Source organism: Ictalurus punctatus, chromosome 1, assembly GCF_001660625.3.
Source record: "Ictalurus punctatus breed USDA103 chromosome 1, Coco_2.0, whole genome shotgun sequence".
Classification (NCBI taxonomy): Eukaryota; Metazoa; Chordata; class Actinopteri; order Siluriformes; family Ictaluridae; genus Ictalurus; species Ictalurus punctatus.
The window spans coordinates 26,336,179-26,361,397 of NC_030416.2; the positions used below are offsets into that span (position 1 = coordinate 26,336,179).

The 25,219-nt window shown below is 38.0% G+C and overlaps 1 protein-coding gene across 3 annotated transcripts; it reads right to left on the bottom strand.

The window, feature by feature from the left end:
• Window positions 1–977: 977 nt before the first annotated feature.
• plekho1b (pleckstrin homology domain containing, family O member 1b) lies at window positions 978–23,363 on the bottom strand. 3 transcript variants are annotated; one of them, XM_017478312.3, is made up of 7 exons: window positions 23,005–23,363; window positions 22,287–22,433; window positions 11,124–11,264; window positions 9,262–9,366; window positions 6,577–6,657; window positions 5,981–6,082; window positions 978–5,814 (listed from the first exon to the last, which is right to left on the bottom strand). In XM_017478312.3, the coding sequence occupies exons 1-7, from the start codon at window positions 23,029–23,031 to the stop codon at window positions 5,194–5,196; spliced, it is 1,224 nt and encodes a 407-aa protein (XP_017333801.1). In that variant the 5' UTR covers window positions 23,032–23,363; the 3' UTR covers window positions 978–5,193. The 3 variants fall into 3 exon arrangements, with proteins under 3 accessions (XP_017333801.1, XP_017333810.1, XP_017333818.1); XM_017478321.3 differs by having other exon boundaries at window positions 22,616–23,363; XM_017478329.3 differs by lacking the exon at window positions 6,577–6,657 and having other exon boundaries at window positions 23,005–23,362.
• Between the last annotated feature and the right edge of the window lie 1,856 nt (window positions 23,364–25,219).

Here is a 25,219-nt window from a genome sequence, read left to right on the forward strand (position 1 = left end):
TAATACAATGGCACCTCATCAGTCAACTGTGTTCACAACGATACCTTATACAGCTCTAATTAGCAGCTAAAGGTTCTCTCTTGACATTTTGTACCATATGATGGAGGTTATACCATATAATTTCTGACTGACACCACACACTGCTGCTAACCTTTAAAGCCTTTCATTGCTGTGCTATTAAATCGGTATTGTGTATAGATGTTCCCTGTGACAGAAAGTCTAGTAAAACTTATTTCACTGTTCTGTGAATATTTCACATGTACAAGCTAAATCTGCTTAATCTGCTAAACTCCTGAAGATGGAAATACATTTCATGATTTCTTTTTTTTTTTTTTAACAAATCTCCAAAGATTAGATTTAAAAAGAGTTCATTTTTGTTAAATGCCATCACCAAACAATGTGTACCAATAGAATCCATTGTCATAATGAAACCATATTCAGTGGCAAGCAGTTTTTTATTAACTATGAAACACTGAAATGCAACAGGATGTTTTCCCACACAGAAAAAAATAGTTTACTCATGATCTTAAAGAAGAAGAAAAAAAAGAAAGCAGTAAAAATAAATTCATTAATTGGGTATATTTGAGATTCAGTGTACTCACACAGCACTTGACTTAAGCAATCTGTTTGGCCATTTTACACTGTGCTAGAGTTAATCTTGATAGTTACAAGTTATGAGTTACATGAATACCTACCATGCTTAATAGAAATGAAAAAGATTAATCATAAGGTTTTGTGTGTCTTTGGCAAAGATCTGTGCTCTTAGAAAAAAAAAAAACTAAAGAATCTTCTCTAGGTTCTCTAGTTTTTCTTCTGGGGGAGCCTTTATAAGTTTTACACAGAACCCTAAAACTGACATTTTAGACAGCTAAAAAAGACTTAACTATACAAAGAATGCTAGAGAACCTTTTTTTTCCTGCAAGTGCAGAATATTGTTGCTATTGCTATCAATGGAAGAAACAGACATGTACTCAGTATTTAAATGTGGTTATGGAGTTTGTAATGGTAATGGTTTTAATTGCACAAGTGGTCTGTCTCAAGTATATCAGAGATTCACCAATCCTGAACATAAAAAAAATTAAGTGCAACACCTACAATTACATATTCACACATAACCACATGTATCCCGTTATGCTATACCTGAAACATGTAGCTAAGGAGACTTGAGGGGACACAGCATCAATTTTACAAAACACTAAGCAGATCAACTGAAATGATTAAGGTGTTTGAGGTACATAGCTGCATTTCTGAGGTATTTCCAGCAGTCTGTGACTGCATGGCATCTCAGCAAAGGTGTGACATCAACCAAAGAATCAGAGATAGTCCAGAGTATAAACATGATTAACATTCAAACCCCCTACACCAACACTTACTGCTCTACAATCACAGTAAAAACTCTCTATAAACATAACCCTCTTAGGATTTATTCTGGTACATTTAGCTTTAAAAATAAAACAGAGCAAGAGTTGAACTAGAATGTGTCCGTGTGTTCATTATATGAAACAATTTTATGCCTCTCCTGGGACCGTATCTGACAAATCAGCCCAGTGCCATTCATTCATTCATTCATTCATTTATACTGTAATAAAATTCAATTAAAAATAAGCATTCCAAAAATCAAGAGAAGTTGTTACAATTGGTAGATTATATGGCTTACAGGAAGGAGTTTGGAAAATAAGAAAAACTTGGTCACACTGTATAATAATATCTTAGTAAGTGATATTGCAAATTTATTTAATATTTCTTATTATGAATTTATTATAAATCAAATTTAAGATTATTCAGCCTGGTTTTAGATACTTTAACTCACTTCAAATATTCTTATTCATTTGGCAGATAATTTTGCTTCTTTCTAGAAATAACTGCTTCGTATCTGCCAATACAATAAGACTATTTCAAGCTTTAAATTATAAAGCATGTCTAGAAATAGGACTAATAGTCATATATTTGGTTTACTGTAATGTTATAATAGGAAATACTAGATATATTTGACTGCATTCAAGATATTTTCACTTGCTGTCATTTCTTTTGCAGCATTAAGAAAGTAATAACATCACTGAAAAGGTACACGTTATTTATCTGTGGCCTCGTCTGGTCTGCAGCCTGTATAATGTTTAATAATTTAGATTTTTTCATTTGTGGTCCATTTTGTTTACGGCCAAATGTCTCAGTGTCTGGTAGATGTGTGGGGAATAACTTCTAGTCATAACTTAGTGGAAAATTGTGGTGATTCCATTGATGTTACATATTCAAATGTGTTAGACACGGAGATTACTGGCATCTTTGCAGCATTAATATTGCATAAACCAAGGAAATTGGATTAGTTCTGTATCTATTTCAGAGACAAAAATGCCTTAAAACATACTGTGCTTTGTTATTGTTAAATGCTAAAAGGTTTTCCACAACACATCATAGTGCCTCAGATTCAGACAGATGTGATTTGAGCTTTTTGTCCAGGTAAGCATTATACAAGTCAATCTTTTTTTTTTTTTTTTTTTTTGGGGGGGGGGGGTCCCTTTGTAGAATATTTTACTGAATCTACAAAAATGCATTTTACAATAAAATGTAGAAAAATAACACTGTAATCAGGTCTAAATGACAAGACAGATTTAAATCATACCTACAGAATTGTGCAAACACATTAATGGGCTATTAATTGTAAAATAAGACGTTAGATACCGGCAGCACATACCCTTTGGTCTGTAACAGTACCACACTTTACATCACCAGTAAGTCTTGATGCCTGATTATTTCAGGCTTGTATGCAATATTGCATAGTTTTCTATCTGCTGAGTTTTACTTAAGCAAATTAGGTCTAATGTAAAGGCCTCTGTGCCACTACACGTCTCACCTCTATCGGTTTAGGCAACTTAAAGGTAAAGTTTCATTCATGGATAACGCAAACATCTTTGAAACTGACATGCAAATTGCATGTGCCCTTGGGAAAGTACACTAAGGCAGCATTTGATTCTTTTTTTTTTTTTTTTGTAAATTATTGTATCCTTGTACCAACATTTTAGGTAACTGACTGTGAGCTAGCTACTGTTAGATTGTCTGCTTAGCGCCTTAGGGGGTTTAAAAAAAAAAAAAAAGACAGCTTGCCAGTTTCGCTTCAGTTTTTACAGCATTCAATAGTGCAAATTTTAGATTATTATCCATTTCCTTTAAGCTTTCAAGCCTCCACAAACATTGAATCCCAGATCTAATGGCAGTTCTGTCTCTTCCTCCTTCCAAAACCTACAGCAACACTGGCACCAGATTTTATCTGTATTCCTGACCGTATATCTACGCATGGCTTTTTTGAGTTTGAGTCCACCTACTTTCAAAGAAAGTTCAGCTTTCTTCTGCACAGATGCAGTAAGCCTCTTCACAATGGCCGCCACTGATATTGGCTGCATTTGTGTATATACTGACGTCTTGTACATATATAATAGACCATGTGTGCTGAGCATTATTAGGAAAACGTCACAGAAGCAGCAAAGACTCATACAGCCCCATAAAGTCCAGAGCCTTGGAGACTTCCATCCTCAATGAACCAGAGCTGTTCCAGTGTATTACATAGAAAAATAAAACATTCACATTGTGGCAGGTTGGTGATGCCCGTGGTTTTCTCAATAGCTCCACAGCCTGGGATGCTTTGCTCCTCCATATTAATCCGCTTCATAAAGGGCTCCCTGACAGCAGAGTTAGAGCTAACACTCCAAAATACCCTGACCTATGCTATATTGGTTTTCAGTGCAGCAAAAAACCAACATAACAGAGCAGCAGCAAATTTCTGTCTGCCTAATCCTTATATTATAGACCAATATAAACTCACCAGCCACTTTGATTATAAAAAAAATGTAAAAACAAAAAACATCTGTACCCCTGCTCATTTTATGCAATTGTGTGATCTCAGTGACTTTACCACTGTTATAGCTTTTGTTGCTGATCTCTTGGGGTTTTCACACACAGCAGTCTCTAGAATGGGCTACAACATCTGTTAGCCAAGAACAGGCATCTGAGCTTACAAAACTGGAAACTGGAAAGCTGAAGATTGGGAAAAAATCACCTGGTCTTTTTCCAGTCATCACCTGTCCAGCAGTGGTCTTCTGCATTTGTAGCCCATCTGGTTTATTATGTTATGCATTCTGAAATGATTTTCTGCTTACCACAGTTGTAAAGAGTGCTTATTTGAGTTACCGTAGTCTTCCGGTCAACTCAAACCAATCTGGCCATTCTCATCAACAAGGTATTTCTACCCAAGAACCACTGTTTTTTTTTCCGCACTATTCTGTGTAAACACTAAAGACTGTTGCATGAAAATCCCAGGACATCAACAGTTTCTGATATACTCAAACCAGCCCTCCGGGCACCAAAAACTATGTTAAAATCAGAGTCACTGAGATCATATTTTTCCCCATTCTAATATTTGATGTGTACATTGACTGAAGCTCTTGACCTGAATCTACATACTTTTATGCATTGCACTGCTGCCACATGATAGGCTGAGCATGTGCTTATGTGTCCCTATGAAAGTGGCCAGGGAGTATATATTATTGGCTCCAGAAGGGACCACCGAGGGAAGGGGAACAAATCAGGATTTTGTAAAGCAGACAGAATTTCAAAAATGGCTACAACATGCATTTTCTGTAACATCATCAATTACTGGATTATGGCAAATTTCTTGTTTCTGGCTTTGGACAACCTTCTACATAGTATCAGCTGTAAAACAGGACTAAAGTCTGCATGTACAGTTTAAGCATTTGCACACATGCTAACTGTCATGTAATGTCAATTAGTAAGAAATCAGTTGTGAGAGTCCTTTGAGGAAGTTCCAGCATAGTGTGGTATCACAACCAATCCATTTCTGCAAAAATAAATAAGGTCTCTCAGTGATTTCTGTTATGTGCTATAAGTGTTGTTCCTTCAGATGTTCCTGGGTGAGATTGCTGACGGTTTGGTAATATAAAAACCAATGTAGAAGGTAGCAGAAGACAGTACAGTAAATGTGTCTTTAAACACTCTAACATTTAAGAAGACTTTACAAAGCTTCTGACAAGATGGGACAAGCTGTTGAAGGTGTGTAGCCTGACAAATTATAGGCTTTTATGTCCAAATCGGATATTGATCAGTCTCACAGTCCATTTTTTATACATTTTGAAGTCCATTAGCTGCATCACCAGGCCTCATTGCATCACCTTGTCCACATCTTCACATCATGCTTTTTCTGTATTGATTTTGTTTTGGGCTCTTCAGCTTGTCACTGGAGTAGGAGAGCTCCTCCAGTTGCCTGCACAGTACTCTGATTTCCTTCACCTCCTCCAGCACGTCTCTAGACTGTCCCCAGGCACTTGCTGCCTCCTCCAGCAGGCGTTCCACCTCCTTGCCAGGGACAGAATCTGCACCGCGACCCTGGCTGTGACCCCGTGCCTCACACAACATCTCTTGAGTTCTCTCCAGTTTTAACAAGATGAGCTCCTGTAGCTGGCTGATGGAGTGTGCGGGGGCTGAGGCTGAGCAGTGGGGGACTGATCTCTTAGTGTCTGAGTGAGAGAGGATCTCATCCATGGAGGCGCAGCGGTTCTTGTCCGTCGTTCGGAAATTCTTTCCAGCCCTGGGAGTTTGTGCTTGGCTCTCGCACCAGGTCCAAGAGCTCTCACTTTTACGTGGTAGGCTCTGAGATTTGACTGTAGATTCACAGTCAGGCTGAAGTTTACAGGTGTCCACCCTGGAGTTTGCAGATTTGTTCTGGTCATGTGCCTCAGGAGATGGCGTATCTTCTTCCTGAATGAGGTCAAGTGTCAGCATACCATCTGATGTAGTTGGTGAGGCCTGAAAAAGATAAAATGATAGAAAGAAATACAACAATTGCACATACTAGCAAGTTTTCTGGTGAAAATTTTTTTGAGAAAATGTGTTACACATAACAGCTATGCTAACATTTCTTAGCTATTCAAGGAATTAGTCTAGCTCTAGTGTTAAGTTATGGACAGCTCACCACAGTCAAAAGGTGCCCACGGGTGGGAAGTCGGCGTGTGTGTGGGATTTTAGCTCGGTCTCGCGTGGGATGAACCAAACAGCTTTCACCTTCCACTGTAACCTGCAAAGTTAGCCAAAGGGACATGTGAGGCTTAGAATAGATCAAACATATGCATTGGCATTATGTAAAAATATCCCATATTTGACCTCTAATAATACCTAGCACACATATAAATGTAATCTCACAAAAATATTTAATATTACAATTTATTTTGTAGGTATTTACATACTGCAAGACATACAGTCAAATAAATTCATATATACATTCAATAAGTAGATTATTACATTAGTATATTTTATATAATCATGGTTATTAGCCTATTTAAAACAGGGGCTAAACTTTAAAAGCTTTTGAACACACTGCTGATCCACATAATAGTCTAAAGCCCAGTTTAAAGCATTTCATGACTTCAATAAATATGCCAAAGAGCAGTATAAGAGAAGGTGTTATGTTAAGCCCATACAGCCTTTGCAGTAGCGTAAAGGCAGTCATGTGAAACTGCAGTCTCTGAGGTTTAACTCCTAGATTACAGGGACAATCTGTTCACAGCAGACCTGGCTTTGTGTGCTGACTCCATCCTCTCCAGCCTTTCCTCTCCTGATGAGTGTATGAGAAGTGCAAGTAGCATGTTGGCTCTAGTGGAAAGTTATTATGCCAGTCAAGAGATGCTCTTCAATTAGAAAACAACGATGACTTAACTATGAATGGTCCCTCAGACGCTCTCACACTCAAGATTTTTTTCTATGGGAGCACTGTATCTCAGCCATTTTGCTGCTCAGTACATCATAAACCGATTAGCCATAACATTAAAACCACTGACAGGTGACGTGAATAACACTGATTATCTCATTACAATGGCACGTGACAAGGGGAGGGATATATTAGGCAACAAGTGAACAGTCAGTTCTCGAAGCTGATGTGTTGGAAGCAGGAAAAATGGGCAAACGTTATGCTCTGAGGGACTTTAACATGGGCCAAATTGTGATCGTTAGATGACTGGGTCAGAGCATCTCCAAAATGGCAGGTCTTGCGGGGTGTTTCCAGTATGCAATGCTATGTACCTACCAAAAGTGGTCCAAGGAAGGACAACCAGTAAACCGGTGACAGGGTCATGGGTGCCCAAGGCTCATTGATGCATGTGGGGAGTTCAAGGTGTTGACTTGGCCTCTAAATTCCCCAGATCTCAAGCCAATCACGCATCTGTGGGATGTGCTGGACAAACAAGTCAGAACCATGGAGGCCCCACCTCACAACTTACAGAACTTGAAGGACTTGCTGCTAATGTCTTGGTTCCAGATACCACAGCACACCTTCAGAGGTGTAGTGAAGTCCATGCCTTGAAAGGGCAGAGCTGCTCTGGCAGCACAATATTAGGCTGGTGGTTTTTATGTTATGGCTGATTGGTGTATAATAGATGTAGTCACTGCTACTAAATCTGAGAAAAGGACAGTTTAGTTGGGGCAAAAAAATGCAACTGTGAAATGCCATTTTGAGTCAGAGATTATACATAGAACTTGTGTATTTAGCTGTTAAATCTTTCAGCTCATTTCAGTTATTAATTACAGATACCTTAAAAAATGGAAATGACTTCACTTGGAAAATAAGGGATGTTCGTTTGTACTCTTTAGTGCTTTCTGTATATCTTTAGAAAAAGAACATCAGCGGCAGCAGAGACAGATGCAGGTGGGAGAAATAAGTATTGAACGTGTCAACATTTTTTTTAGTAAATATATTTCCAGTGAGGTTTTTCACATTAAATTTTCACCAGATATCAGTATTAACTCAAGAAATCCGTAAATATAAAGAATTCACAACATTAAAGTCCATAAATAAAGTTATGTGTAATAAAGTGGAATGACTCAGGAAAAAAGTATTGAACATGCTAAGAAAAAGCAGTTCTCCAAGGCAAGGAAGGCAAGGATCCAGCTGAAATCCGTAAGTAATTATACACCCTATCTGTTTAAATTAATATCAGCTGGGTTAGTGAATTGATGGTCTATAAAAAGGGTTTTCATTACCAAGGTGTCACACAAGAAACATCTCATGATGGGTAAAAGCAAAGAGTTCTCCCAAGACCTTTGCAACCTTATTGTTGCAAAACATATTGATGGAATCGGATACAAAACTTCTGAATCCTCCAGTACTGGGGCCATTATCCACTGGGGCCATTATCTGCAAGTGAAAGTAACATCACTCTGTCATCATCCAGCCATGCACAGGAGCTCCTCGCAAGATTTCTGACCAGGGAGTCAGAAGAATAGTCAGAAGAGAAGCCCAAGAGCCAAGGACCACTCGGAAAGAGCTCCAGAAACACTTGGAGGTAGCAAGTGCCATCATCACAGAGAAAACGATAGGCAATGAACTCCACTGCTCACGCTCACCCCGCAAGACTCTATTACTAAAGAAAAGGCATGTCGAAGCTCGTTTAAAGTTTGCTACAACTCATTTGGACAAGCCTTTGAAATACTGGGAGAGTGAAGTCTGGTCAGACAAGAGCAAAATTGAACTTTTTGGCTGTCATACTACACACCATGTTTTAGAAGAACTGGCACTGCACATGACACTGCACATCACCCTTAAAACACTATACCAACAGTGAAGTTTGGAGGTGGAAGCATCATGGTGTGGGGCTGTATTTCATCACATGGTACTGGCAGACTTCATATAACTGAAGGAATGATGAACAGAGCCCTTTACTGGGAGATTCTTGATAAGAATCTGCTGCCATCCACCAGGAGATGAGACGTGGGAGGACCGTCAAGCAGGACAATGATCCAAAGCATACAGCAATGGAAACTCTCAATTGGTTTCAGAGAAAAAAATCAAGGCGTTAGAATGGCCCAGTCAATCACCTGACTTGAATCCAATTGAACAAGATTTAAAGACAATATGTTTAGAAGAATGGGCCAAAATCACACCTGAATACTGTGGCCACTTAATTTCTTCATACAGGAAGCATTTTGAAGCTGTCATTACAAACAAAGGCTTCTCCACTAAGTATTAAATAAATTTCAGTTAGCGTGTTCAATACTTTTTTCCTGTGTCATTCCTCTTTATTACACATAACTTCATTTATGGACTTTAATGTGTGGATTTCTTGAGTTAATACTGATGTCTGGTGAAAATTTCATGTGAAAAGCCTCACTGGAAATATATTTACTGAAAATAATTGCTGATGCGTTCAATACTTATTTCTCCCACTGTATGTGTGCATGTTTGTGCTTGCAGGTTTAATTCACCTCGTCCAGAATGCGGTTCTTGCCCCTGGTGATGGCTATGTTTAAGGCATTGATCCATGACTCTTTTTCCTCTGGACTGACAGCCAGGAAGACCAGATTTGGAACCTAGGGGACATGCAAACATAGCTGTTAAATCTACACCTGAAACATGATGAATCAGCTCTTGAATTAAAGATGTTTTCTTATTTTAAAAATATTTCATAAACGCTCCTATTATTATGGTCATTGTGCAAATGCAATAAGAAGGTATAAGACCACTGGTACATTATCAAAAATGGATTAGGTAATATCCAAACAAATTAATTTCCTTCTTTCTGTTTAACCCAAGTATGCATTAGCAGGAACCTTTTCTTGAAAATACATTTAGATTTCCTGTATATTATCTATTTATGTATTTCACAGCAATAATGTAGTGGTAAAAATAACTTGCTGGTGGTTACTGTCTTTTGGTGCACTTTTCTCAGTGGTCGATCACATCTGTGAGCACTTTTGGATCACAGTGTTTTTATATGAACTAATTCCTTGTCTCTGTTTTAGCAGTTAATTTGCTACATCTAGTATTTGAATTCAATTTATTGGACATTTTATTGTCGGCTGTTAATAATATGAGGTATAATAATAATGCAACTCGCTGATTGGCGTGTAGTAGCCACAGCTGAGTTGTTTGTTCTTATTTGCTATAGATAATATAATTTGGTCAGTGTATTTAGTTAGTAGACAGGTGGTAAATGTGGTAAATTCTACTCCATACAAGAACAATTTTGAGCTAAAGTCCCAGTCCATCATGAAATCTTCATCAGGATTTTAAAGTCAGATTATTTTTAAACACAGATTAAATTCAAACAGGAAACAATTGGCATATACACAGCCAATTTAGCACTATGCTGGCATTATACTGCAATCTATACTTCCACCCACAAAAAAAACAGAGCCTATAGAGTCATGTGGTTCAAGCTACACTATACAGATGCAACAAAAATGGTGCAAGAAGCTACAATATCATGGTGCAAAACTCCAAGTGTTCTAAATGTAAATCTCCTGAGACTGCAGCAGTCTACACAAATTCCACTGCTTCATCTGTGCATATCTCAGTGCTGTTAACTCTCATAACTTCCAGACCATAGCCTCCATGTTGTGCTGTTTTTTATTGCTGTCTAAGTAGTTTTGCAACACCAAAGCAACTGGTCTCTACCTTTGAGTCTATAACAGAAATGTACACAGCTAACCAGTGCTGTCTTATGATCTACAACTTGGCACAGAAAGAGAACAACAGCAGTGATGGTCATTTACTCCAGAGCCTGTGCATTTGTATTAAGGCATGCCATTATAAAGCAGTGGGAAACATTAGCCACATGGTGGCGTGTGCTGCTGACTGGTTCCCCTCAGGCTTTGGGATTAAGCACCTGCCTCAATGCTGGATTCCAGTAAATCAGCCTTAATGCTGAACACGTGACCAGTTAAAATCAGCTAAAATAAGCACTGATGACATTTGTTTGGTATCACTGACATGAGATGTGTTTTGGTCTGAAGGACAGTGTTCTTATCACATGAACAGGATGACTGAGGACTTGCCAAATGCGATTAGCATTCTTACTGAAAGCTAATTACCTAGAAAAAGATTATGACAAAGAGCGTGCATCACTTCTTGTTTGTGGTCCATCACTTATTACTTACAAGTTTTCTTGTAAGTAAAAAAGTTACCTTCTTCCTGAACTCTCAGAACTGCAGTGTCAATATTTCCACAGAATATCTAGATGATGTAGTTTGCACTGGAATGTATTTTATCATTTTTTTTTTTGTCATTTTGTTTTGTTTGATCACTATCCCATTCTGAGCATTAGCCAAGAGACGGCATTACTTACCGTATTGCCTGGTTGGCGGGCGCACAGCAGCGTAAACTTGCTGTGATTTTTCTTGGTCCGACTCTTGGCCTTGCGAAGCTCCTCAGACCTCTCATAGTCTGTAAGGTCCACCACCTCCTGAAATTTCTTCTCATCCTTCACCTAAGGAGGGCAATAGATTTAAATGCAATTTGTCCTATCCTTATTTGACTGTTTATTTGTTTCATATTTGAATGAGAATAATGCTGGAGTCTCGAGGAGTCCTGACCTTTAGATTGAGTAGGACTACAGCAGGATCTTGGCTAAGGTAAATGGGGTGGGAAGACTAAAAGCCTGTGCCAAACTGAGATAAATGTCCTACTGTGTTTTCCTTAAGACAGTTTAGCCAAATTCTCTTGCTATGAGCAAAACCTGTTTATGTGTTTAATTGGGCTCTTCGTGGTAAAATGGGAAAAAATCCAAAATATATTACTTGGACCCAAACCATAGCACCAAAAAAGCACACAGCATAGCAGAGTCATCAGTGTTTCCTTAAAACTTGCCGTCCATCTATAGTTGTTTTTAAACTCAAACTTTAAACAAATCCAATGCATACCGTCAGTCAACACTCCAAAGTCATGCCCTGAACACCTGAATGCTAGTACAAGATTGGTCAGTCAACATGACCAACAAGTGGGTTGATACACCTCCTTGTCCTGATTGGTTCCATATTGGAGGTGAACATCATTTGTTTTTTTTTCTCCAGAGCCTTTGGTGCCACAGAGCCAGAATGTAGTTTCACCAAACATTACAAAAAGTGCAGACATCACTGTCCCTGATCTTAAACATAACTATAAAAATAAGGTAATCACATTAGCAAATCCAGTTTTTCTCTTCACAACATCAAGACTCATCCCGTAGAGAAAACTAATAGTAATTATTTCACACTTATAATTAAATTGATTTAGGATACATGGAGCCAATTTGATAATTAGGTCTTCAGACACAACTAAAGCAATATGTAAACCACTTGGCCTCCAGTGTGGCAGCGTAAGTCCCTGGCAACAGTCACAGTGCAAATGACACTAAGATATATCCAACTTGCCAAAAGGCAATCTAAGGACAAAGCTGCATTTGCAATATTTATACAGCCTGAAGCTTATCACCCTCAGCTTTAGCCATCGAGACAGGGACGATTATCAGTCAGCTTAGACGCACAAAGCTGCTCGTGACAGTCGGTCAGATGCTGAAATCGGACTCTGTTTGTTTTCAAAGCCTCAGCAGTGTCACTGTTTAAACAATAAGAAAACTGACACTTATTAGAATGTAAATTTTAAGTGCTAAGTATAAACTGCGTCTTTCAGAGAGAGTTGTTGTACTATTTTGGCCAGTTTTTTTTTAAATCACCTAACCTATTGGTGTCAGGGCATGAAAATAAATAATGATGCTCAGTGTTATGTCATTCATTGCATTACTGGTTTTAAGGACACCCTACACATATACTGCAATTACTGTTCCAAAAAAATAACAATTAAGAGTTAGTTATAGTAGACTCTGGTGTCAGCAGTAGACAGCAATATGTTTGGACACATTACCAAATATCAGCAACTTATCAATGTCTTTTGAAACTGACATTATTTACACTTATATTTAGTCATGTGGCAGCTGTAATAAACAAGTCCTCTCACACTTTTCACTGTGAAGCTACTCATCTCATATCCCTTGAATAATTCTCAAAACCCACGCAATAGCACTCAACCCACTCATCAACAAATCTCTCATCGGCAAAATGCATCCAGATCTTTCCAAGCCTTATATTTCCACTGCACCACTTCTTTCCGTCCGTATTGTGCACTAAACTTTAAAGAAAGATATATTCATTCCGAAAATGCTTCCTTTCTCAAAACTAAACTGTCTTTCGCAAATGCTTATTTAGTTTGTATCTTTTGCTTGTATCTTTCTCATTTGTAAGTTGCTTTGGATAAAAGCGTCTGCTAAGTGAATAAATGTAAATGTAGTCCAACTTAAGAGTGTGATACTATATTCAAATGATGGTATAACATTAGTACAGAATTTGTGGTAGTACCTTCAACTACATGGATAATAACATCACAAAAATGGATTTCCAAATGTGAACATTTCATACATGAGTTTACAAGATTTTTTTTAACATGGTGATCTATCTGTTTTGATAAACTACCAATCGCTATAAGCCGGTCTCTTTTTTCTAACAAAATAACAGTACTTTCGCACAGCTGCTGCTGTGTCACATGACATCTACAGTAATAATACCCTCTTTGAAAATGCAATGTTGTAAGTACGGAATAAAACATGACAGAGTGTGCTGTTATAGGAAAATAATCAATGATAGGGTGCTTTATCCCTCTTAAATCACAGCAATTGGCCAACTCTAACCATTTTTATTTATTCAAAAATGGCACATATTTCTTTTGTCTGTTTATAGAAACATTTGTTTGTTGTGGAACATCCATGAAACAAGTTTGTTCTTGATATCACTTATATTGTGCGTACATTGTCATCAAGTTCAGTGTGATACTTTTTTCCTTGTCTTTATACAAATGAAATGCAAAACACCCCTTCCTCAAAACTTTCCTGTGTTTGAAAACTTCAAATTATAGCTTTACCTCTGACTGTTAAAAAGCACTGACACTAGCGACTCCTTCCAGAAATGCTAACTAAATGTTTCTGCACAGCAAACTTCACAATATCAACAATTATACTTTTTTTTAATCCATTTATGAAGAGCATCCACCGTACAAGTCCCTATATAAGTTTTTACTATATAAATAATAAATTGTTAGACTGAGCACATTAATATAGACCTCTGATTTGCCTTGCAACCCCAACTCCTGTCAGAACTGCTCTCATAGAAAATTAATCAACAGCAATCAGAATTTAAATACAGGTGAGGATTAATTTGTATAATTGTTGTTAATTTATTAATGGGACTATGAATTTTAATATAGTGGGAATTTAACTCACTTTCTGAAATATCACAGAGCATTACATCAATCTGGCTACTTGCTTTTATTGTCAGCACCTTACTGTTCCTCACAGTACCGTAGCAGTTAGCAGCAGCATAGCAATTACGTAGCTCAGTAACAACATATTCAGCTGCAGATCGATTCTGAGGAATACTCATCGGTGGATCTTCACTTACAAACTGAAATGGTAATTGGGTTGGAGCTGGAGAAGGATAACTATACTGCTTTTACTCTCTGAGAATCAATGACTAATTAGGATTCTGTGTCTCAGTCTGTAAGAGAGTGATAAATGATGATGACCTTTACACAAACACAGCTATAGTGTTACATCATGAGGAATTAATATGAAAACATGAATGAAAAGAAATAAGCAGTGTATAGCTATATAAGAAGGGATCAACCATAAATAGCAGTTAGCTTTGCTTAACAACATTAGATACAATCAGCCTAAGAAGGCTGTTTACTTTATATTTTGCAGGTTTATGCCTTCCTCATTCCTACAATACTACATTTCAGAATCTAATTCTGGTTTGGTAATGAGTCGCATGCTTTTGTCCATCACATCATCTTCTGTGGAAATTTGATTGTGGGTCATTTCTGCAAAAGCAGCAACAAACTGCAAGAAATGCATCATGAACAGCTCCTACTGCTTTGTACGTTGATAATCACAAATGGCTAGCACACTGCATAATGGAATCATAAAATCACAAACACAAAAGGAAAAAGGGACTGTACTGTGTCACATCCTTTTGGTCAAACATGTAGAAAACCAAATGAAGACCAGTATATAACAAAAGGGAACTGAAAATGTGGAAATACACTACAAAAGCAGAACAAAAATCAGGGAAGTATTTCAGCACACAGACCTACAAGACAGCCTTATTTGGATGTAGAACAGAAAGTTCAGGCACTATACATCCTTTTTTGCTGTCTGTTCCATTTCATCAAGACTTTAATAAATACTCATTTGAAGATCTTGGTCTATCTTGAAGATCTAACTCTGACGTTTTTATAAAGATTACTAAAATATTAAGTCAAAAATCTCAAATGCTTCATAACACTTAAATCTGCTATAATAAACATTTGAAAACATAAGTCTATATACTATAAATAAAAGGTGAAGCACTAGCTTGATGGAGTAGCAGATATTCAGTATATAGTGCATATAGTTTATGGAGTTTTAACATTTTTAGAATTATGTCTGGAAATATAATGCATAATATCCAGTGCACTCATGATATCCCATGATGCGTTGCAGTAGGTTACAGTCCAAGCAATACAGCCTTGGGCTGGGCAACTTTTCCTACCCAGGGATCCCTTTAACTGTAAAACAAATTCCCTCAATGCAGATATATTTCATGAACTGCATTTAGCCATAGAGCTTTTTTCCTTAACTTTCCACTAACAAAATGTATTAGCTCCAAGTTGACAATATTTATAGTCTACTTTTCTGATTTATTGACATTTAGAGTAAACCCACTTAATTCAAGTTGCATGTCAAATAAATTAATAACTATAATAACTCAGTAATACATATAATAACTGTAATCATGTTGTGTTGTGATTTCCACCAGTGTAACTAAATTTTTTTAAAAATTACTGACCCCCTGGCTATACTGGTTTACGGATTGCAGAACACCCATAATGCACTTTACAGTTTGCATGGAATAGGGAGTAGGGAGTCATTTTAGACACAGTGATAGATTATAGTTGGGATATTAGTATAGCTTGTGGAAGTAATGGCAGAAAAGGCTTAGAAATGAAGAGATGCAGAGAGCTGAGAGATTCACAAGGCTTGAAAACTGTTGCCAGTTTGTTTTTCTTCTGATTGACAGGCATTCATTTTGTTTACTAGGTTATTTATTTTCCTCCCAAAAAATGCTATCCTCCAAATCTGTCAATTTATAATGTACTCAGCAAAGTTAGCTCAACAAAAAACAACACTTGGATGTCTGCCAGTGTTTCAATGTGAGCATTGTTTACTTGGATGTAGCATGTGAATTCAGACTTTTTTTCACCAGCCAAGCAGCACACTAAGACAACTCTAGAAATCACATCAGTTTACATGTTACTAAGCTTCTTAATCAGGAATCAGATTAGTGTAACAGCCTGAATAGAATAAAAGCTTGCACTCACACCAGCACTTACTAGATCATATTATTACATCGTGATTCCACTGCTCTGTATGTGAATGTTTATGAAGGGAGTGACTCTGGAGGAAAATTTGGATGGAGGATGTGAGACTGAAGAGAGTGGGTGGACTTCTTCTGTGCCCTAGTGTAGCAGACATTAGCAAGATCACTAACACTCAGTGGCTTTAAGCACAAATTATAAAATAGCTTCCTGTCTATTTATCATACACTATCACTCAAACATTCAAGCACAATAGTGAACGTTTTTCATTGTCTTTTAGACAAGGCTTATGGTTGAAATTTGCTTCTAAGGCTAATGTAAATGGTGAGGTTAATAACAATGCATAAATGTTATTTCTGAATCAAAGTATTTTTTCATGAAAAGTAAAAACAAATAGTTCTTACTTAAAATTGAACTGTTCCCCACAAACATCTAGTTTGCTTTAAGTGAGGAGCTTGGCCTATTAGGGAACTTTTAAAAAGGCTCCTGGGTAAAGCTCCTCATGTTGCTGGTTGAGAGGTGCAAAGACTATGCCAAGCTTCAACAGGTTTTGATTTGTTTAACACTTTTCTTGTTCACTCCAAAAACATGTTATTTGTGTGTGATAGTGTTAGCCTTAGTGTCTTCATGATTATTCTAAAATAATCGAAATAGAAAAATAAGAAGAAAAACCTCCTATGGCCAGTCGTGTACAAACGTTAGTGCTCAAGACAAATACACCATTTGCATTGTATCACTGCCTCTGGTTTATGGCTACTATCTTTGGATCTATGAGCGTGTGAAAACTAGGCTGCAACCAAAAGTGAAGTAACTGTGAGAATAGCATGCAGGCCTGCATTAAACCACAAACAACAGGAAGAAACACTGATGAGTCAGATAAAGTGGAGAGACCAAACAAGTCTCCCACGTCTGTGCCCACTCCCCACAGACAGCTGTCCCACTCAGAGGACACCACTCTGCTCAGGACATCTGATCCCCTGCACAGATGAGTAGACACTCCAGTGCTGAGGTCATGGTTGTTCCAACACCCCTCTCAAATGCAATAGAGGACACTGTCTCGGTTTGTGACCCACTGACTATCAGTCATACTATCAGGGTATGATGATTTTTAACACATTTGTTAGTGTAACAGATTAACACAATAATCTGTCAACTTGAGTATCACTTTGTAAGTCCAAACTCCAGGTCAACTGTGAGTCTCTGATATACTTCAGGATGTCTCTTGGCATTAAAGAGCAATTTATCAACTATTCCTTTTGGGGGTCCTCATGAAAATGGTTCTCGTTTGTCCTTCACTTAATAAAAATGACACCAAAACAACAGAAGCTGCTTGATTAATGACATCTGTCTAGACAGCTGCAGAAAACTGTCACCAGCATGATGAAACATCAGTGTGTTAAGCACTAAAAGGGTCATTCCTCTCTGTAGCCACAGGCCATATGCTGGCTCTGCATTGTTTGATCCGATGCTGAGCGCAGCAAACAGCTTTCTGCGTGAGCATGACTCAAGCTTGTTCCATCTCCACTTCCCTTAGTGGGGAAAAAGCTAGATGAATAATGGCCTATTTATATTGGGCATGCTTACAGGGGCCTTTTAAAGCTTTCATGGTGAAAGAAAACATCAACATTACTGAGATGGGAATGGTTATTCACACACACACACACACACATATATATATGTGTGTGTGTGTGTGTGTGTGTGTGTGTGTGTGTGTGTGTATGAGAACAAATGTCATTGATAGCAACTTTGTTACCTGTCATGTTATATTCTGACCCAGGTAGTGTGTTCACAATTGGATCAAGGTATTAAAGTAATGTTGAAAGCCTCTTACATCCTTCAGCCAGACTACCTGCCTCATGTACTCATGTTTTCCATCACATCCCTCTACTATTTTCCTTAGATAAACCAGTGACACACTGCTGGTATGCAACAAATACAATATTGCTATTAATGCAACCACATGCTGAAGCATGCAATAGCATTATTAATAATCAGTGCTTGGCTGTACATGAGGCCTGGAATAATCAAAACTAGACAAAAAACCATATAGAAAAAATATATAAAGGTTAGACAGAAGTTGTACTGTCTATTGTAGGAGTGCACATATGTGACTATTTCAGTGCAAACTTCCTGTTTGAATTATTATGGTAAGGCAGCTGGGTAAACTGTGGTTTAGATAGTTGAATGTAAATGCATTGCCTGGACAGATGTATCTCAGTACGAATATGTCTCTTGTCTTTGAGTCTTTTGCTGTTGCATGATTGAAATTAGACCATTCTGAACATGGCAAAAAAATATGCGTTAATGTTATGTCACTTACAGTTGCAATCAAAATTATTGAACCCCCATTGCAAATCAGGTCTATTGTCAAAATTTACAGACTTTCAGCTGTTTGCAATGAACAAATCAAACAAAAACAATTGAAATAGTTCAACACAACTAATGCTTCAAGTGGTTTCCCCAAATTCATCTGAAAATGCAAATTATGATAATTTCCTCAGTTTCAAAATTATTCAACCGCTTCATGGCAAGCTTCTTTAGTACTTAGTAGAGCACCCTTTTGCTGTTATGACCTGCTGCAAACAAGATGCAGAGCTTCTGGCATCGTTCCTGAGGAATCTTAGCCCATTCCTCATGAGCAATGGCCTCCAGTTCAGTAATATTCTTGGGTTTGTGTGCTGCAACCACCTTCTTCAAATCCCACCAGAGATTTTCTATGGGGTTCAAGTCAGGTGACTGTGATGGCCCTGTAGAATCTTCCAGGACTTTTTCTGCAACCACACCTTGGTGGAATTTGAGGTATGCTTGGGATCATTGTCCTGTTGGAAGGTTCAATGATGCCCAAGCTTCAGTGTCCTCACAGATGACATGACATTTTCTCCTAGGATTTCCTGATACCTCAATGAATCCATCTTGCCTTCCACACACTGTAGGTTTCCAGTGCCAGAGGATGCAAAGCAGCCCCAGAGCATCACAGAGCCACCACCATTCTTGACTGTGGGCAGTGTTCTTTCTTCATTCTTCTTTCTCCAGACATACTGCTGATCCATTGTGCTGAAAAGTTCCATCGCTCCACAGAACAGAATCCCAAAACTTCTGTGGCTTATTCATATGATTTTGAGCTATTCTGGCATGGAAACCTTCTGCGTTTAGTAGGCGCCATACTGTGCTCACTGAAACATCATTGCCTGTTGCCACCAAGTCATTCTGCAGGCCTTTTGCAGTCACCTGAGGGTTTTTCACAACTTCCCTTCTCAGAAATCTGGTTGCAGCCATTGATAGCTTTCTTTTTCTGCCCTGTCCAGGTATTTCGCGCATTTTCTACCCCTAGCCAGGTCAGGTATTTCATGTGTTCCAGCTCAAGCACACCTGGTGCGACTAATGAAGCCTTTCATTAGTTGCATCAGGTGTGCTTGAAACAACACCTGTTTTGAATATTTGTTCTGTGTTGAATAATTTTTAAACTGGAGAAATCATTATAAGTTGCATTTTCAGTTGAATTTGTGGAAACTACTTTCATTGTGGATTCATTGTATTGAACTATTTCAATTGCTTTTGTTTGATTTGTTCATTGCAAACAGCTGAAAGTCTGTAAATTTTGACAATAAACCTGATTTGCAATAGGGTTTGAATAATTTTGATTGCAACTGTACATAGTGTATCTATGTTTATATATGTGAAAACATTTACAGCATTTACACTTATAAATCTGAGGTCTCTAATGTATACTTAGCCAGTATGAATAATTATAGGCATTGATCTCTTCATAACTGTCACAATATTTATGACATAACATAAAAGGTCGAGTCTGGACACAAATCCTTCTTAGTATGAGACAACATTCTGAAGATTCTGGAGTCTTTAATCCAAATAACTTGGGCTGAAATAAAGTAACAAAAAATTTGGCTTCATTGTTGCAATAATGGACAGCTCCCTGCACCTTTCACAATCAAGTAACACAATTTGTTGTTTTAAAAAAGCAGACTGCATATTTTACTACAAGACAGCTAATTAAGATAGGGTCATGATGTTGGCGGGCTAACTCTGCTCAGCTCTACATTTTCCCATGGACAATGTTGTCTTTCACATTGGGGAGGACAGTTGTTCGCTTGCTCAGCAAAGCAAAACAGGTGCACTAGGAAAATACACTGGGAATGAAAACATTGCAAAGGAACCCAATTTTGTAAAATACAGTTGACAGCCCCTAAACAGCTCCCAGACCAAGTGTAAGGCAGATGCCTGCTGACCACTAGGAGCCTTTGTTTGTGCAGGACGGCAGCAAGGATAACAGGCAAATTGCATGCCAAACACCGCTACCCTCCATTTAACCTTGTAAACTAGCACAATTTTACTGTGAATTCACAATTACAACCAGCAAAGGTATTAGGGAGTCATAGCCTCATGACTTCTACACATCTACGGCATCGACAATGAATTGGCTACTTTCTCATGTTTATAACAAAAGGAGGGGACAATTAGTAGTTTTTAAACCAGATAATTTAGCAGCATTGTTTAACCAAATGAAAACCTTAACATCACAACTGTCAGACAAGAAAGGTAACATGATTTACAATCTAGATTATGTCTATGTATATTTAACCATTTCTCACATATTGAAATGAAATGTGAATACTCTCAATGCTATAAATGCACATCATGTACAGGGAATCCCAAAATATCTGTAAACCTCATGACAAAATCTTTCAGCTCAGCTTCTATTAGCTGTACAAAGTGCAAAAGAACAACTATGCACAAAGGGCCAACATTCAAGTGTTACTAAGAAGTCATTGTTTGTTTCTTAAGTCTTATAGGAATGCCAACATGAAACGCTGTTATCGTTAGTAACCAGAAACGGAAAGGGTTATTTTCCAATAACAGCAGGTACCCAAGTACTTTATTCGTCTTGTATCACACCAATTTGCTAATGATTAAAAAATTTTCATTACTTAACCCTCCTATTATGTTATGGACCCATTTCCACATTTGAGATGTCTGAAATACTGGTTAATCTCTCTTTTTGTCTTTGAAGTTTTTTGACTTTCCACATTTAGGGTCATGAACTTATTTGCAAATATTTCTTCTTATGGCTTGTCTCGGACAAGCCACAAGAAAGGTTTACTGTTTTAAGCTGTTCATTGCTGTTTTTCTTTGTATTTAAACTGTGGAAAGTCATTTTGACCCATAACACAATGGATGTAATATTTTTTTCAACATAATAGGAGGGATAAAGAGTGACACATCATACCTTTAATTCATTTATAGTTCCATTTAAAGTTGTGTAATATCCACAGAACAACTTAGTTCCTGTTCCCTAACCAGCATCTTTTTTTCCACAACTTATAAGACAAAAAAATACAGCTTGTCATGTTTCCGAGAAACTGCAAAATCCCACTGTCCTTAAGACTTTCCCGTGTCTGAACACTTACAACTTTAACTTGGACTGTTACAAACACTGACCATGAAGACTCCTTCCAAAAATGCTAAATAAAAGTCGAAAACAGCACCATATCAACAATTCCATATTTTTTTTATCCATTTATGTGGAGCAGCCATCATGCATGTCCATGTGTAATGTGTTAATAAAAAATTACTATTATTATTATTATTATTATCAGCGCAAGCACAGTGATCTGATCTGGGATTATATATTACGTTAATCCACAACTTCTGACCAATCAGAATCAAGTATTCAACAGTGCCGTGGTTCAAATAGATATTATATCATTGATATCACTATATAATAACATCAAGAATACCATTTTTTCATTTAGCATTTCACAAACATTAACATAGGCATTAAGGATTTAGCTATTATTGAATGAATCGATCTCAAGCACTCCTAAGAAGCATTTGTAAGAAATTTGAACAAGCGGTCACTGGATTTCTAATGAATGCTTCTGTAAGAAGAGGTATGAGCACTTACCCTGCTCCTACCTCTAACCTTTATAACTTTTTTATACTGGACATGAGACAATGTTGTATGTCAACTGGCCAGCATCAGCTTTATTGATAATACTTATGCATAAAAAGATTTGTAAATATGTTTGACAGCGTTCTCTAAACTGACCTCTTTCTCCGAGATGTACAGCTTGTCTCCTTTCAGCACCACATATCTGTTTTTCCAGATCTCCCTAAAAAGGCCTTTACCACAATACTTGCGAATCCATCCCACTTTGTCTGGTTGAGCAGGCTGCTGGCTGGAGTCCTGCAAAGCCTTCAAACACACGCACACACAAACACACACACACACACACACAAAACACTAAGCAATTAGGCTACAGCACTGACTACTGCTACTGGAGGTAGCCTATTTCACAAATATGCAGAAAGGTGAAGTCGTACACAAACACACACACACACACACACACACACAAACACACACACACAACACACTACCATTGCCTTTGTCATGGAGATCGTCCCATTCTTTGTGCAACACCAACTGCGAGCTTGAGTCGGTGCTGAACTTTCCACAAGCGATCAGTGTAAGGACACAATGGCTCTTTACTTTATGTAGTCAACAAAACAACAAAAACGTGCAAGTGAAGGAAAGGAGAGAAAAAAAAACCTAGATGGAAAATGTCAGTTCTGCAATAACAAATGGGTATTACTGATGGAGTCCAGCAGAACACACGCACAAAAAACGCTACAATGGCGCATAATCGAGCAGATCGAGCATCAGTGTGTGTTTCCAAAATGTATCCAGAGACAAAGTGTTAAAACACAAAGACGCGTGTTACTTAAAGCCACAGTGACAATAGCGCCCACTGTTTTGGGGCTCGTACCCGCTTCGCCGAATTGTTCTTCTTCATCGCCAGATCGCTCGAGATCCCTCGGAGTAATCCCGTTTCTTTACTCTGATCTGTATTTTATTATTATTATTTGTTTTGCTTTTCAGAAATAAGTCCAGGCTGGAAGAGAAATGGAAGACGAGCTGGGAAATGTAACTACAGGGTCGTGTCTCTTCACTCCGCCTCGTTTCTCCCAGGCGCTGCGCTTCACGTGTACGGTGCGCGCTTTGCGCTTTGCAATCCCAACAATAGAAATCAGCTCTCTGGTAGCACGCACAGTGGTGCTGCCATCGCTCTCCTCCGCCCGTTAGAAGTCTGTTCTCACTCACACTTGCATGGGTTTGAAGAAGTTGCCGCTGTGCTGCTCCTGCTTTGTGCTCCAGAGCGCCTCCTGTGTTCATCACAGCGCCATGAGCACTCTGGAGGAGCAGGGAAGTGCACACTGAGCATACGCTACATGTAAAATTTCTGAAGGCCCAGATACATAAGTTACCTTTTAATACTTACCCATTCCTGATTGGCTATAAAGAAGACACATCAAGCTTAACTGCTTATGTTTTGCTCACCTGACTAGCACCATGGACTCTGAACATTTTTCATAACTCTGTTATTGTTCTTAACTCTGTTATGAACATTCTTCTCTGACCAGTTGTCCTTAAACATACTGTTTTCATTGTTCATTCATCCACCCATGCATTTTTCATACCACTTATCCTACACAAGTTTGCAGGGTTACCTGGAGCCTATCCAAGGGAAATCGGGGCACAAGGTGAGAAACCCTGGATGGGGTGCCAACCCATTGCCCGGCACAATTACACACACACTCACACACCCATTCACACACTACAGACAAATTGGAAATGCCAATCAGCCTACAACCAGTATGTTTGGATTAGTGGAGGAATCCCCTGAAGCATGGGGAGAACATGAAAACTCTACGCACACAGGGCAGAGGTACGATTCGAACCCCAACCCCAGAGGTGTGAGGCAAATGTACTATTCATGTTTAGAAAACTAAAGTCATTGAGTTGCAGCCATTTTGTTCATTGACTGGCTCTGCTACAGTATTTTTGCAAGTGCTCAGTTTGATCCACTGCAATATTTTAAGTCTGCATCCAGACTGTGGTTCACAAGTTGACAACACCTGCTATGAGAATTAGTGCTTCAGCTGAAGTCCACTTACATTGATTGGCTTGTGTTTTGTTGTACTGGCGTGAACTTGGCAATTCTCTCAGAATTGAGAATGCACACATGATGGAAACTCACTTCAAAGATGACTAATTACATCTATACATGGTTAATGCATGCATTATTGGATGTCAGGCTAAACTTAAAACTGTAAACTATATATTTTATATATAAACTCTAAAATCATGTTTATTGCCATTTTGCATACTAGTGTGTTTTTTCAATAGGCTACAGAAAATGCAAGCATTTTGTCATTGGTGAATCATCTCATTCTCTGTGTGACACCAAGTGCAAGTCTGAGTCTGTGCTAAACTTTACTGAACAGTTTCAGCCCAAATATATCTTTACTTTATTTAGTCCTCTGATTTAAACATGTATCAACAAAAATGGAATGCAACTGAGTTGGTGCAATGTAATATGGTAATTGTTCTAATAAGTGCTATACATTGTTTCTAGTTCAGCAGTGAACAGTTCAATGTATTCTTCTGAATGTTCTACATTTTAATTATGTAATTGAGTTGCCTGGAATCACTGACCGCTCTCCCCTCATGCAACAGTGAAGCCATTCAACTCTAACTAATTACTCAGATGTAAGTCTTCCTCTTTAACAGTGAAACTATTCAGACATTCACTTAACTATTTGCTGCTTGTAAAATGGACAATGTCCTGTACTACTGAGTCTATTTGGCTTAAAAAAACATTAATTTAATTAATAGAATGGATGGAAAATGTTCAACTCACAATCTGTGAACATGAAAATCAGTCCGCAGCAGCAAGTCAAAAGTAGCCCAAATATGTAGAAAAAGTGTAGACTTAATCAACCCTGGTTTAGTAAAGACAAACTTTGTCTTGATTCATTTATTCATTTTCAGTCAGTCCCTCCAGGACTTTGCGATTTTGCGATTGCAGAAATTAACACAAAATCAACATTATTTTTAGCCCAACATCTGGTTAAATATAGGACAGAACACATTTTGGGCTGAACTAACCCATCAAGTTGGGTTGGTAAGTTTAACCCAGC

Coding starts and splice junctions, on each gene's coding strand:
- plekho1b (XM_017478312.3), bottom strand. CDS start 23,031: ATGAAGAAGAACAATTCGGCGAAGCGG. Junction 6,658..9,261: donor AGAACCGCATTCTGGACGAG/GTGAATTAAACC, acceptor ACTTTCCACTAG/AGCCAACATGCTACTTGCAC. Junction 5,815..5,980: donor GTGGGCACCTTTTGACTGTG/GTGAGCTGTCCA, acceptor TATCTTTTTCAG/GCCTCACCAACTACATCAGA.